This window comes from Ambystoma mexicanum, chromosome 10 (genome assembly GCF_040938575.1).
Source record: "Ambystoma mexicanum isolate Mex_15411 chromosome 10, UKY_AmexF1_1, whole genome shotgun sequence".
NCBI classification, from domain to species: Eukaryota; Metazoa; Chordata; class Amphibia; order Caudata; family Ambystomatidae; genus Ambystoma; species Ambystoma mexicanum.
This window is the reverse complement of record NC_090932.1, coordinates 1,486,506,193-1,486,521,051: the sequence shown is the minus strand read 5'-3', so window position 1 is coordinate 1,486,521,051 and position 14,859 is coordinate 1,486,506,193. Positions and strand designations below refer to the sequence as shown.

At 43.4% G+C, this 14,859-nt stretch overlaps 1 protein-coding gene across 1 annotated transcript in view; it reads right to left on the bottom strand.

Moving 5' to 3' along the window:
• The window catches only part of MLXIP (MLX interacting protein), a 1,610,055-nt gene that overhangs the window by 326,696 nt on the left and 1,268,500 nt on the right, over nt 1–14,859 (bottom strand). Inside the window, exons 12-13 of the mRNA XM_069619595.1 lie at nt 12,118–12,242; nt 10,880–10,978 (exon numbers count right to left, since the gene is read on the bottom strand). Of these exons, the coding sequence (XP_069475696.1) occupies nt 10,880–10,978; nt 12,118–12,242 (224 nt within the window). The remainder of the gene's footprint in view (nt 1–10,879; nt 10,979–12,117; nt 12,243–14,859) is intronic.

Below are 14,859 nucleotides of genomic sequence, written 5' to 3'. Positions count from 1 at the left end.
CTATTTATTTTAGTTTCCATGTCCTGAAAGTGGTATGTGCAGTACTTTGCTGAAAATCCGGGGCTGTCACATGTCCATCGCCAGCTAGCCTGAACCGTTTGCAAGAGAATGCCCTTTCAATTGACATTTGTTCAATTTTCCAGGCTTGACTAATAGCGGGGAATAAAAATTATCTTTGATATTTGTAGTACTGCATTTTAGCAAGGAACTGAAGGCCCACAAATTGACAGACTGGACAATTTATTAAAAGTCGAACCACTGAAAAAGTAGAGCTGCTGAACACAGTAGATTTCCCGCCGGCACTTTGCCCAGCATTGGTTGAGCAGACCATTAAAATGTATCATGAAGGTGGTCACAGGTGGCTTGGATTTTCAGGTTAGTGCCTTGTAATAAACGAGTCCCATTGTCCAATGGCTAGCCGCATATTTTCCCCCTCACTAAATGGACACATTTCAGCATCAGTATAATCTCTACCAGGCAGCTGTCGAATACAATCTATTTCTGCTCCTTAATTAGCCAATCGCCTGGCATGAATGTGGTTTGTGACTCAGCTGTGGTGGTGGACAAATCGGCAAAACTAGACATACTGCAGTCGAGATCTTTGTCAAGTTCCTTGGTCAATTGCGTTGAGGCTTCAGTCTCTGTTACTTCAGCTTGTGTTGTTGGCACACAAATTGGAGAAACCATCCACGTCGATTGTTTATTGGCTGGCCCTTTTTTGCGGGTGTAGATTGTGAAACGTGTCAGCAAGTAATTCAAAAGCATCTTCATTATATTTAGTTTCATCTTGTCGAGTTCTCACATTGTAGCAATTGTCCAAGAACACTTACCTGGCTTCGCCGGTCACATTCAAATAATTTTCTGGCAATTGGGCATAAGCATCTCAAATCTGTTTATTGACTCGACCACGCTGAGCCTCAAATAAGTAGTTGCTCCATGGTGAAATCTTTTTGGCAAGCAGCATCTTTGGTTTCATTTGTTGTCTGTGTCTTTATGACACATAATGTAAACAACTGACAGGCTACATAAACTATTTCATATTATTTGAAATTCCAAGCATAATACATTCTCGTAATTGAAAAGTGAAATAAAATTACCTGATAGGCACTCAAATTTGTTGCTGACTTCGGAAAAAAAATGGATTCAGAATCTTGCTCCTTCATTTTCAGTGCATTGTCATGAAGTGGTAAAAGGGAAAATTAGATTTGCATTAGATATGTGGGAAGATCCAACACTCGATAATATGAATTGCTGCATGTCTGTAGGGCTCACCATTGGTATACTGGACGTGTTGGTGGTGTTGTCACATGCGATGGTCTGTGCTTCTGTCAGTATGCTCTCCTAAAAAAATGGACATGTGAAGCAACCGATTACGAAAAGATTATGCTTCTTTTGAAGGGCACTAAGGCTTAGTTTTCTATGGTCATAATTACTTTCTATGATGCTCCATAAACCAGGGCCAAATGTGTAGTAAATTGTGGTATAGTTAAAAAGTAATACAATCTGGTAAATATGCAAACTGTAGCAAGACACATTTACACCGAAAGCAACAATACGTTCACCTAGTTAGCTGTTCAATACCCCACCGCCTACAGCTAATTCATAATCCGGGACGCACCTGAGGCACAGTGTGCATGAATAGAGTTGGAATTGCATTTGGAAGCAATTTACGAGACGTTCCGAGTCTATGATTTTTGGTGCATTGCAATTGGTCGTAGATATTCAGGGTAAAGCGCCGCTGCAAATGCGGAATCAATTGGCCCTCAAGTCTTCCAAGACATCCTGGGCTCTACTTTCAAGCTTGTCCACAGGAAATCCACAATATCTTACCCATTCCCTTGTTAGATCAATATCCCGTGGGAATGTATGCATGATTGTGCCCTTACTTTTGAGATGGCTCTTAGAACGGCAACCAAAAACCATACAAGAAAGCATTCTTGAAAAATCTGTATAAAAGAAGTACACACAATTACAAAAAAATTATAATGAATGCATGAAATTGATGGAATTATATCAAAGTTTTCTCTGCAATGTTTGTTTTGGTCAAAGAAGCAAAACCTGTGTAGCGTAGTCGAACATACACTGGGATAATTTACATACAGAATTGATTGATGCGATGGAAATTGTAACGTTTTACTCGTCCATTGAATGTACTTTCATGCATCAAAAGGAAACATGCTTATAGACATGGTCTGAGAAAGATGCAATTCTATCACAATTGACACTGATAAAATGTTCTATATATTGATATCATAACACTTTAAACAGTAGGCAATGGTAAAGTCATTGAGATGAATGAACATTACACTACTGGGTACATTCGTTCGAAATAGATAGAAATTTTGAGATCAGAAAGAGAGGATTAGGTGACCTGCCCTTACCTTGACTAACAAACAATTCAATTCAGCAAGCAGGGTAGTTAGTAGCAGGAGAACAGGTAGCGCGACCAAGAGTTGACTTCCAGTGCTCACAGATGTTCTCAGGATAAATATCAAGGGGTTTATGAAGAGTTAGAAAAGTGGGTGTGTATGTGAATGAGTGACATGTTTCTGGGGGGGTCTGATTCGGTGGAGCCTGGAGACACTGGGTCAGGCTAGGTCATGTGAACAATGGCCCATGCGCAGAAGATACCTTTGAAGTGTACATGGTGTATGGCACCTAGGCCGGTCCCACCCTGCCAGCCCCCTTGGGAGGGCATGGCCACAGGGGCGAACTGCCATTGATAGTTGCGGGGGGATGGAGGGCCATGAGGCATGAAGAACAGGGCCAGAACACTGATGAATGGAGGGAAACTTATGTGGATTGCAGGGGCGCGATCTGCTTCAGGGGAGCCTGCCTGGAGACACAGGGCCTGGGGAGGCCATGTGTACAATGGCCCATACACGGAAGATACCTTTGAAGTGTACATGGTGTTTGGCACCTTGGCCGTTCCCACCCTGCCAGCCCTGTCAAGTGAGCGTGTACTTGATTCACTGAAAAATTGAAACAACTATTCATAAAAGTAGATTTGTATTTTATTTTTTTGCAGATGTTGAGGGCACAAATGTACTACACATTGTATACTTCGGGTTGCAGCAGTGTGAGAAAATCCCCTGTACTGACCGCTGTCACTGGGGAATTTGGCTCAAATGGCACCAACGACACAGATGGGTATTACTCGTTGAGCGCGGTATCCAAGCCTCCCATGAAGCCACCATGTAAACGCACTATAGGACACCAGCCTGTACCACCTGCGGAAGAGAAAAATACAACTGTATTTAAATGAACATAAGTGTACAAACCTTAGTTGAAAATGCAATCTTGTATCCTATGGCATAGTTGCCAGTAGAAATGTTGCTTCATGGATCAATCAACTTGGGCTTTAAAGTGTAGACACATTACAAACGTGAACACCCATGCAATGCATAACATTTGGTGCACAGAGAAATATTGTTTCTTGGTTGTACGTGAAAGACACATAAGATGACCACTATGATTTCCCCAAATCGCGAGAAATGTATTGAATTGACAGACTACATTTATTTGGCAGTAATAGATCAAAGTTACGACAATATAGTAGACACACATGAAATGTTAGTGGCCTAAGTGACATCACATCTAGAGTACACTTACTCGTTAATTGGATTGCGAGGGCGAACTGTTGCACGAAGTTCTTGCATAGGCACCATCATAATCCTCAACACGGACTTTGTCAGGTAGGCTGCCCTGAAGTTATGCAGCTGGGTAACTCATAGCTGCCGTGTCTCGTCTTCTGATATGTAGGCCAAGAATCCAGAGTTTTCCCGGCAGCAGCAGTTCTCCTCGTTCGGTATGACCGTGCACCGATTGCAGGTACACCAGGTGGAAACGTCTTCCATGCGACTAAGCTCAGGCTCATGGTCCGTTGATTCGTCCTCCCAACTGTCGTCCGATGCCCCATCGTTTCCGCATCTTTCTCTTTCAACTAATTCTGCATTGGAATACTCCGGCTTGTACTGGTAGGGCTGCATTGTTGCCATTATACGAAAAAAAATGTAAATCGAAAGTAATGCTAGTACTAGTATCTGTTCGCACGGGCTACAAGCAACGAAGATAGTTGAACAGAGCAGAAATGAGCCACAGGATATACAAAATAAAACAGTGAAACGATTGAAAAAGCAACTCTGATGTTGTCTGATGAGAAGCGGTCTGTTTATACCTATTGATGAAAGAGGCGTCCTGCATTTCCATGGAGACACGTCATTAGCTGGTGCACAGAGAAAGTTTACACGAGAGGTGCATTCCCATTGTGAAATGGGCCGTACGCATCTAGTGAGGTCTGCTTCAGGGGCGGGGGATATGATTTCGTGCCACAAGGGCAGTTCAACATAGTGTGAGACAGCAACGTATACAACTAGCACAAGGTGGCCACGCCCTGCTGCTTGATTTCGCATGTGTAAAAGCGAGGAAAACTAAGGTTAGATGCATAGATCTTTTTTTACATTCGCTCAACGTATGCTTATAATAACTTGCCCGATCGATCGGGACAATAAAGTTTTGAGCCCACTATTCCTTTAAGAAGCCTGGCCAGGAGCCTCCTAACTCTGTGATGTCTTGTACTGGAGTACAAGCCTTTGCATACATTACAGGGTTCCGTTCATGGGAGTGCAGACAGTCAATACAGCATTTGTGCAGATTGTCCTGGTCTATGTTTTTCTTCAGGCATATAGGACACAGCATAAAGGGTTACCTCTTTCCCTGGCTCAGCAAGAAGGCTTGCAGCAACAGCAGCTGCAAAGATCCTCAGCAACGCACAGGACTCTGACATAAACAGGTAGCATATCCTCTCCAAAAGCTTCTAAAATCACTCACACAGCATGCAGGAGGTCTTCTCCTAAGGTGTCCCCACAAGCGGTTGGAAAAAAAAAATCAAAAGGCAGAACTGAGTTTTGCAATGTGGTCTGGCCACACTGGGTATGCCATTATGGACTAGCTGTGCAGGGCGGTGAAGCTGTTTTGGGGGTATTTTTTCTTCTATTTTTTCCTGTGTTAATAGTGTTGGGTTTATATTTTGAAGAGTCTGGGGAGGTAGGAACATCCAAACATTTGTGAATCTATAATGGACCCAATACTGGAGAGAGTCAGGAATGCTTCCAAAACACTACGCAGTGTACTCGTCCATACTCTGTGATTCCTACAAACACAGATGGGGAAAGAAGATCTTCATCACATAGTATGCCAGTCCTACACGAACCACAACCACAACTGAGGAACAGCAGAAAGCAGGAGCAGGCCCAAACATGGAAAGTAGCAATTCTGCATGACCTAAAGATGATTGCTAACGATTTCGAAACATTGGGGAGCCTCTGATCAGCGACAGCTAATGCTAATGATATAATTTGTCACCAGAAACTACCCATAGGCACCAACCAAACCGAGAGATCCACCAATCCAAGGCCTCAGGAGATCACCCACTGCAGTGAGAAGCCTGCATAAGGCCACAAGCTGCGGTTTTGAAGGCAGCAGTATGCAAGGAATTAGAGGACTGGAAGGAAGGCTAGGACACCAGCCAGAACCACAAGCAGCAGGGGAAGAGCGCAAACCAGGCAAGAATACGCCAGGTTGCGGAAAGAAAGGAAATTAGTATTAGTGAGGAAATTCAGAGGCCTGTCAAAGCTTCTGGTCCTTCGAAAATCAAGAGGCCTGACAGACTGGAAAGTCTGAGGAAACTGCACGGCTTAGGATGGATAGAGTTATTTAGGCACTTTATACCTAAAGAGTGGACTGGGTACCATATCCATGAAGCAATACAACACTGGGAGAAGAAGCCGTGTGATATGCACTATTAACCTATAACAGATCACAAAATGGCAAAGAAGCATGCTGGACACTATATCACCAAAAATGTGATCAGTGCAAAGGAGGATGCTGGACACTACATCCCAGAAAGTGGGCTCGGCAGAAAAAATGTGTGCTGGTTACTACATCCCAGACACTGAATAGAGAGCAAGATCCAAAGGGAGTCCAGTATCCCTTTTAGATAACTACCCCATATACACAATCACTTATACATTTTAGTTTGCCCCATCCTGACATCTTTTCCTTAGTTAGTTCCAAGCATGGTATAACCACTTTAGATGAAGATACCTAACAATTTCTCAGTCTAAAAGGAAGGTACATCCCCATGTAAGCGATCCAAGTAAGAAGAGTATTTAATTGCGTATACAGTACGATGTTGTTTATTAAATAGCATGAACTAAAATAAGGACCACATAGAAAGTAACCTGTGAGGTTTGTGTTAGTAAGTGACAGATATGTTGTGTTTTACTCCAGTCAAGGGCAATACAATATGAAGGTTAATTTCCTACAGTTTCGCCCATCCGGGCTTTGTTAAGGCAGGGTCGTTCAAGCGTCATACTTCGTGCAGTATTTTAAAGTCATACTTTTGTGTTCATTTTCAATGTTATAACATGAGATTCCAAAGCATAGTATTACATAACATAATATTCGGTTATTGGGTACTTGGAGTGAGCTCAGATTACCATGTAATGCATGGCAAATATTTGTGCTTGTGTCTGGCCTAGCGGGGTTATTAAAGTCGATTTGGAGTGCCTAGTCATGCGCGTGCCACATGTTGATCCGTACGACCAACATTCCTGTTATTACTGCACTCAAAATTTCTATATTCTCTTTTTGTCTGGCGAGGAAATACAGGTTCTTGCATATTTCAATTGGATAGTCGAGTAATACAACTGTTAGGGCCTGATTCTGAGCTTTGAGCTTGTGCTAAAAGTAGTGTGGAAAGTAGACATTCTCCCCTGACACTTTTCTAATTTGCAAAAATGTCCTTTATAAAAGTGGTGCGTCAGTTTGGGAAATGCCATTTTTAGACAGAAAAAAGGGTGCAGTAAAGGATAACGACACGCCAGAGGTGTGTCTCATTTTTTTTAATGTGCAAACCAGTGGTTTTGAAAGGAGAATCCACTCGCGGCGCTTGCCCTGCATTCCTCATCTCTGCTAAGGCTGTTGTCAAGCAGTAAATCAGGAACATGCAAAAGTGGCAGCCTTCATGCCAGGCCGCCACCTTATCACTTATGCAGAATAAAGGCCCGGATCTTTATGGAAAGGTAAAACAAAAATGAATAAGCTCTGTATACTCTGCAAATAGATTGCCTGTTAACTGTTGTGAGAATAATCAGGCAGCATTAAGTTCTAAGGACGTGACTCTGCAAGCTAATACTAAGAACTCACTTAGTGACCGTAGCTTACTGAATTTAGTAACACAGACGGTACTGGCAGGCCGACCTGCAGAGGATGGCTCACGAGCTGTGGGACCATCAGAAAATGAAGGGGAGCTTCTGTCACTCTTAACTGTACATACCAACAGTGATCTTGAGGCAACACTAGCTTCGGTAGGTCCCAGTCTAGATCATGAAATGCACTATATATCAGGGAACTAGATTAGCAGATCAGATTAACGGCACTGGAAATTGCGGTATTAAACATGGTGCTTAGCTCCTTTTCCACTTTGTACGACAACATTCGTTTGGAGTTGAAAAGCCACACTCTCCAACTAAGTGACCTAAAAGTAAACTTGGAACTGGTTCAAAAATCTGCTAACAAATTGATTGTAACTGAGGGCCTGGCAGAAAAGGGATTTCCGGTTAGCATTCAACCACTAACTGAGTACCAGCGAGAGTTGGGAGTTTTTCAATCCCTAGTTGCTACAAATGGTACCAATGAGACTTCTGGTAAAAAGAGTAGGAAAGGGACAAAAGGTGGAAAAAATTATGCTCAAGAAAGTTTCTGAATAATTTCCACTTAACTTAGGAGCGGGCCAGAGTTGCGCAAACATATAAAACTTAAAAGGGGTCAACATCTAGTATTTTGAAGACGATGGATACCCATAATGTAACATTTGATATTGTTTCAAAGGTTGGAGAAGCTGCCCTGGGGAAAGTCACAGGGATGGATGGAGTAAATAACTGTTCAATCTTTAAAACATGTAAACATTGTAAGATGTACCCTCGCCCAAGGATAAATGAATCTCCAACTGAGACTCCGGTGGGGGAAGAACTTCAAGAGGAACCCCATCTTGTAACTCTACAGTTAAATTATATGATAATGATATAAGTCATTTATAACATTGCTGTACACAAGTGTTTCTAGGCGTGACAGACAAGGGAGGGAAGACAGAGGGGGGGGACAAGACAGACAATCTTCCGAGGACTTGTATAATTCAAGGGTGTGGGGAGTTCAAGAGAGGGGGAAAGGAATACAGGGCAGAAATGCTCTGAGTAAGTGCAGCCATGGCAGCGCAGCTCTGGGTAGTGCAAGGAGAACAAGGGACTGTAGGGCTTCAGTTACAGCCCCCAAGTGCGTGGTAAGCCCGGAGGCAGTGCAAGGGTGACTGATCAAAGAGCCTGGTACCCAGTGAGACTCTGAGGGTAGCCAAGCAACAAGTCGGTACAGCAGACATGTAGATCAGGTAGGTCAGCAGGGGAGGGACAGAGAGAAAGCAGAGAAGAAGAGGAACGTGTTGAGCTGCTTCCAGAACTTCAGGTGGTCTAGCTCAAGTTTGAAAGGGGCAGGGAGGACATTACAAAGGGAGGCACCTGCAGAGTAGAGAGATTTACTCCCCACTCTCTGCCTAGAGAAACATCTAACTCAGGGAGCTGGAGGTAGCTGAGCGAAGGGCTTGAGAAGGAAGGTATTTTGGAAGAGCGTTGGATGTAGTGCAGGCCCCGGCCCCAGAAAGCCTTGTCTAAACAACTTTGGACAGCTCTATTGAGACAGACTGTATTGTTGTTGAGAGAAATCATACTGGTACAACAATTGCCGTAAACGTGAGACCACAGGTGGAAGAGTGCACTTTGGTTGATCAAGTAGCCATTGTGGGATCACAGGTTACTGCAGTGGGAACGCTGATAAGAGCTGTAAGTACAGGGTGTTTACAATGTAAGCCCCTGCAGAACGGATCGTTCCGGGGCCTTACATTCTATGGTCACAGCAAAGATTGGGAATAGAGATCCCAATTAGGGAAGTAGTCAGGGAAAAGTGTGCTCCCACCAATGTAGAGTTGACTAATGTAAGAAGGGGTAATTCCCCGAGTGCTAAAAAAAAAAGCAACCAAAATAGGGATCCCCAGGTATTAGCAATTGGGGAGAAAGAAGCAGAGTACTTGTAACGTGGGTCTACAATGTGACATCGATAGATCCCAAAACACACATCTGAACAAATACAATGGTTACAAGACTCTGTTGGGAATGTTATTGAGGGTTAGAGTAAACCAGAAATGGTGATGCAAACAATAAAAAATGTGATCATGGAGGAGAAAGGAGTAATTGTGAAGCTCGAAGAGTACATTTGCAACAGGATGGGCTAAGCAAAAATGAAAATGGTGGCGATAGACTGGGACAAGCACAGGGTTTGGCCAGTGTGTTGTGAAAGGTAGGGGGAGGGGACGAGGTGAGGTTCCTGAATGGTAAAGCCCAGGCGGAGGAACAGTGGCAGATTGGGAATGAAGTTTGAGTGTCTACTCGTTCCACAAGGTGTTACTTAGAAATGTTGGGAAGTAGCAACTTTAATGGGGTAGTTCACTCAAAAATGTTACAAAAAGTTCCTATGTGAAATATTCAGCAAATGAGATTTTAAGTCTGGATTTTCAAGCCAGGGAAGCATCCTTTTTTAAAAATGAACCAGCCTCCTGTGTTTCTGTTATCTCTGCTATTGCAGCAGTAATCAACCTACTAGGAGCTTTTGCTTATTGCTGCCGGAGAACATAGCATGGTGTCAGGCTACAGCCTGGAGTTGTGGGCTCTGCCTCCCGTGGGAAATGCCACCAGGCTGGCAGGCCTGGTTGTGGCGAGCCCAGGAAATTTAAAATGAAAGTCACAGCAATGATGAATACTCTGTTGCAATCCGATTGTGGCGTAGTGTTCATAATTGCTGTGACTTTCGTTTTAAGTTTCCTCGGCAAGAAACTTAAAACGAAAGTCAGGGCAATTATGAATACTCTGCTGGCCGCCGCATTTCTAATTGAATTAACTTGTGTCGGGACTCGGGACATGAGTATATAGTATATATATTTGCAGGCGAATACTCCTATTGAGGGTAGGCATTGTGGGGGTCCCAGCACTCCCCTTATGCAGGCGTGTGAACATTCTACAACATTCTCTACTCTCCAGCAGCAATAAAAAGCTGGATTATTGATGGGACAGAGCTGTGCATGTGATATTTTTACATGCGATATGAATGGCTCATATCTTCCTTAAAGCATTCAACCCAAAAGGCCTGGTAATGCCAGCAAAGGCTTTTCTGGATCAGTGAATCAAAAGAGACAGCTAGGTGAAAGTTCAAATCAAATGGTTACTGGTGGACACTCAGGTACTGGTCCCCTTTCATTCACATGCACATGCTGGGCACGACTCTGAAAGGACCATGGCACATTTCCTGGACAAAAAGCCATACTGCATTGGATGTCAGGCACATAAGGCAGGCTCTGCGAAGACCGGATGGACCAGCTACAGACCTTGAAAGCTAAACTAAAAAGAAACCAAATGACAATGAAGAGAAATAAATTGCTAGCAAATCTCAAAAAGAAAGGTATTCTTCTAAAAGTTCCCCGACCCAACATCTCTTTGGGGGCACAGAAACTAGCCGTTGGGTCACTGGAGCAAGGACCTGGGTTTGTGAAGGTAAGCTTGCATAACAGGGCTTCCAAATACCATAGATGCATTGTGCAACGTATCTAGAGCAGTTTTCTGTCCCCAGCTACTCCAGGAGCAGGGGTCCAGAAATGTCACGCCAGGACTTCAGAATAGCTTCAGAGTAGATATAAATGGACAAATGTCTCCTTGAAACTTTGTTTTGATTTGTCTGAATTGTAACTGTTTACCAAAGTATTGTATGATTTACTCACTGGTTTTGTGTTTGATACAAAACTGTGTAGAGTACTAAAACCAATCTTGATGTTGAACCTCCTTTTCTGTTCAGCTGAAATGTGCTTCATTCGCCGATTCTGTGGAAACAAATGAGCATCACTACAGAAATATTTTCTTTCCTTTTGAATTTCAATACATTGCATTATCTAGAAATATGTGATTTTATTCACTTCAGCTAAAATATACTTGTTACTTTTATTTCATTCATTTAGAATAGCGATATGGTTTACAGAAAACGTTACAATGATTAAGACCATAAAACACTTAAAATATAATCATCATTTAAACTCATTTCAGATAATACAGTTTGTTCAAATACCCTACCGTTGCTAATGTCAAGGAGACTACCTGAATTAAGTGCCTCCAGAATTCATAATTTTTGTGCTAGGCATATTACATACACAAAACTCACAAAACAATATACGTAGATCGTGTAAGGACACACAATTAAACAAATGATGAATAATCAAAACAAAAATGAAAGAGGTGACAGTTACGTAGGATTTTCAGCCGTATGACTATGATTTCATATGTTAATAACAAACTAAACCTGAAATCCATATGAATACGGGCTGCCGGCTTGTTTGGAAATTTTTGTATATAATTCTGCAATACCCAATACTTTCAGGAACCAGGGTACATCTGCTGTCTGAAGTTTGAGTTTAGATATGTGCTCATAACCCCCCTATAATGATGTTTTCCAGCCATTCTGGTGAACCTCTTTCATATCAACCATACTCCTAAAATTAGCAAAATCGCCCAAGACATTTGTTAAAGTATTGCTGGATCCAGCAGTTTTTAGTGCCAGCTCAGTTCTAAGACTTAAAGCAGCCAATCTTTGAGCCAGCCCAAAAAGAGATCTCAAAATTCGGCTTTCCATTTTTGAAAGCCGTGCCAAAGCTGCCATTGCGCCAGTGATGTACACCACAGGCCTTCAGTTCATTTGCTAAGTATAGCTCACTTATTCCAGATGCAGCTTCTTTAATCGGGCAGCAAGGGGCCCCAAGTTACCATAAATCACTTCCCCTGAATGTCTTAATTGCAGATTTTAAATACGAGGTACATGCATTCCTACTCTTCCTGCAGCAGCATGTCATCGAGTGCCAATTAAAGGGTTTGTTCGGCAACCGTGATGCGGCGGTTATGTTTCCCCAGATTATAATACCCGTTATTCATCACTTATGAAGGGTTCATGTCATAAGTAAACGTCACATACCTTAAATGCTACATTCAGCGGATCGTTGGATGTTTTTCCCGAGCAATGCTTTTCTGGAGACTGGGAACAGGCTCCAAGCTCACTTGCACGTTGCGAACTCTGCAACAAAGTTGGACCTTCTTGATCTTGAAAAATAAACATGAAGTTAATAACTGTAACAAAAGAATTGAGAATACAGTAGGATGCAATATCTCAAACTGAAATCCGAAATCTCTCGCAGTAAACACATCAGGCAAGCACAGTTTTGACCAATAAACTTCAAAGAGACGGCAGCAGATGTTTCCAAGTGGGTGATAAAGAATGTAATGGCGATAGCCCACATTTCATATCCTCAACTGATGTCTCAAAAGAAAAACAAACAGCCAAGTGACTCAAAGTGGGCTCATACCACCGTTTATGGACACTTACATCAAGAAATTACTTTATACGTCAGAAACCATGAAGATGAAATGAGAGACGGTCCCAGCAAAAACACAGCTCGCAAAATAGCTTCATTTCTAGTCAAAAGGTTCATTTCTAGGCAAAGTTGGCACATTTTTAGCAAATGACAAAAACATCATTGAAATTTGAATAAAAAACAAAGCAAGACAATAAATACTAAAACAATAGTTTTCTTGCCTCATACAGTAGACCAAAAACAAGCATTTGAAAAGCAATTGTGTTTCACATAGCACTGCATAAGAATTGTCAGGTCCTACCATCGTATTGCCAGGTACTGCCACCTTTTGTCAAGTATTGGCATTATCTATCCAACTAGTGAGGCAGTTGTGTGTGCGGGGACAGTGCAAGTGGTGGCAGTGCATGTGTGTGGGAGGAAGTGAATTGTGTGGGACTGTGCGTGTGGGGGCTAGCGGAGGTGTGAGGGGCGGGCGTGAGGGCAGTGTGTGAGCGTGGGGAATAATGTGTGTGGGGGACTTTATGCGAATGTGTGTTGGGAGCAAGTGTTTGCAGTAGAATAACTAGCAACAAAGCCTAGCAATGTCCCCAAATCATGCTGCTTTCGTCTGATGGTGGGTAGAAGATAGATGTGTTCTGCTGTGTTACCCAGGGCTTAAAGGTACTGTGGATCTCTGCTGACATGTTCCTTGCGTTAGCCTGGGGCAGGTGGCTGGGAGGTGGGGTGGTTCCCGGCAATGCATCGAGCTTTGGTAGCTTTTAGCAAACACTTGGTAATAACGAAAAACAAAAACTATTCAAATTAATCCACTGTGATAAATAGCAGTGGGGGGAGGGGTTAAGTTTAAGCTGAGCCCGTGTGTGGTGCTCTCTGCACGATCTCCATCTATTTTGCTATGAAAGAGAAGCCTCCCACTGCGTGGGGATGGATTATTGCAGGCCTGAAACCTTTGCTGTACCAATGGCTTTGACTATATCTCCCAGCAGCCCAAGCCCACATAATAAATGCCGAGGAATCATGGGACCTATAGTTTAAAACAACTGGAAAGACACATGTTGCCGATCTATGCTTGATCACTTAGCATCCCGTCCAGTCACTGATACCTGAATCTAATTAGCCCCTTGCAGATCATCAAGGATGAAACAATACATGCAAATCCCAGCAGAGTTTTTAGCACAGGGGGGAGAGAGGAGAGTGATGAAGGATCAAAGGCAAATGACCCCTGACATACAGCCGATGCTGCTACATTGGGTGTCTGCAAAGCGTATTCAAGTAATTCAGATAATGAGCAAGCGGTGACTTTCGGCCAAATTCACGCTTTTGAGAACAAACATGTTCACTTGAGCAGTGGCTCCCAGGGTGGAGTCACTGAGCAATACAAGTAGGCACTAGACAAATACAAACAGCATTACAAATGGTGCCACAATCTCATGCTACTTCTGGGGAGAGAAACGCACATTCACATAATTCTGCTAAATATAACTGTTACGCTCACCTGGTATCCACGGGGACGCCACTCAGCCCTGGTTGCTTGATTTGCGCCTGGTACCCCTTTCCTGATCCCGGGTGGTGCCTTCGATGGAAGTCGGGCCTTATTGTAATATTTGATGTGCTCTCCGTCCTGCCTTCTTTGCAGGGGTGCGTAGTCTTCAGTGGGCGACCAAGTTACTTCACTGGTGCGAGCCCATTCAAGTGTCTTTAAGGTAGGTCTTATTGCAGCAGTCTTTGTATGTTTACTGTCCTTGCCTTCCTTTCTTTGTGGTTAATGTCCTTTCTTTACCCCCTAGATGAGCGGGAGATTCGGCGTGTCGTGCTGGTTGAATTGAGCACCTGCTGGTATGGATGGCGCAAGAAGCGCTCTACGATTTGGTAAGTAACGCGCTAAGCGCGGCGCCGTTTCGCCTTTTACTTGATAACCTGTGTTTCTTCTCTCCAGACAGGTTGTGATGGTCTTCTCCGGTGATCGTGGTATTCCGGAACAATGCCGGAGAAGAGGTGGCGAACCAGGTAAGGTTCCATTGATGACTGAGGCTTACGCCGTAGGTAACCTTTTCTAACGTTGTCTTTCTCTCTCTATCCCTTCAGGTTGCTTCGTTCCGGTGAGCATGCAGTGTCCAGAAGATACCGATTGCTGGATGGGCAACCGCGAGTAGCAGAAGCATGGACAAGCGTCGGGCGGATACAGGATGGAGTTTGCAGCAGGTAAGAGTCTATTAATGATGTTCTTTTTCTCCTCTGCAGGCTCGTTGCTCCGATGATTGCCGGTAACAAGGACACTAGGCACGGTGAACGTTAGGCTGCAGGCTGCAGAATAACGTGAAGCGTGTTCCGTTGCTTGAGTGTGA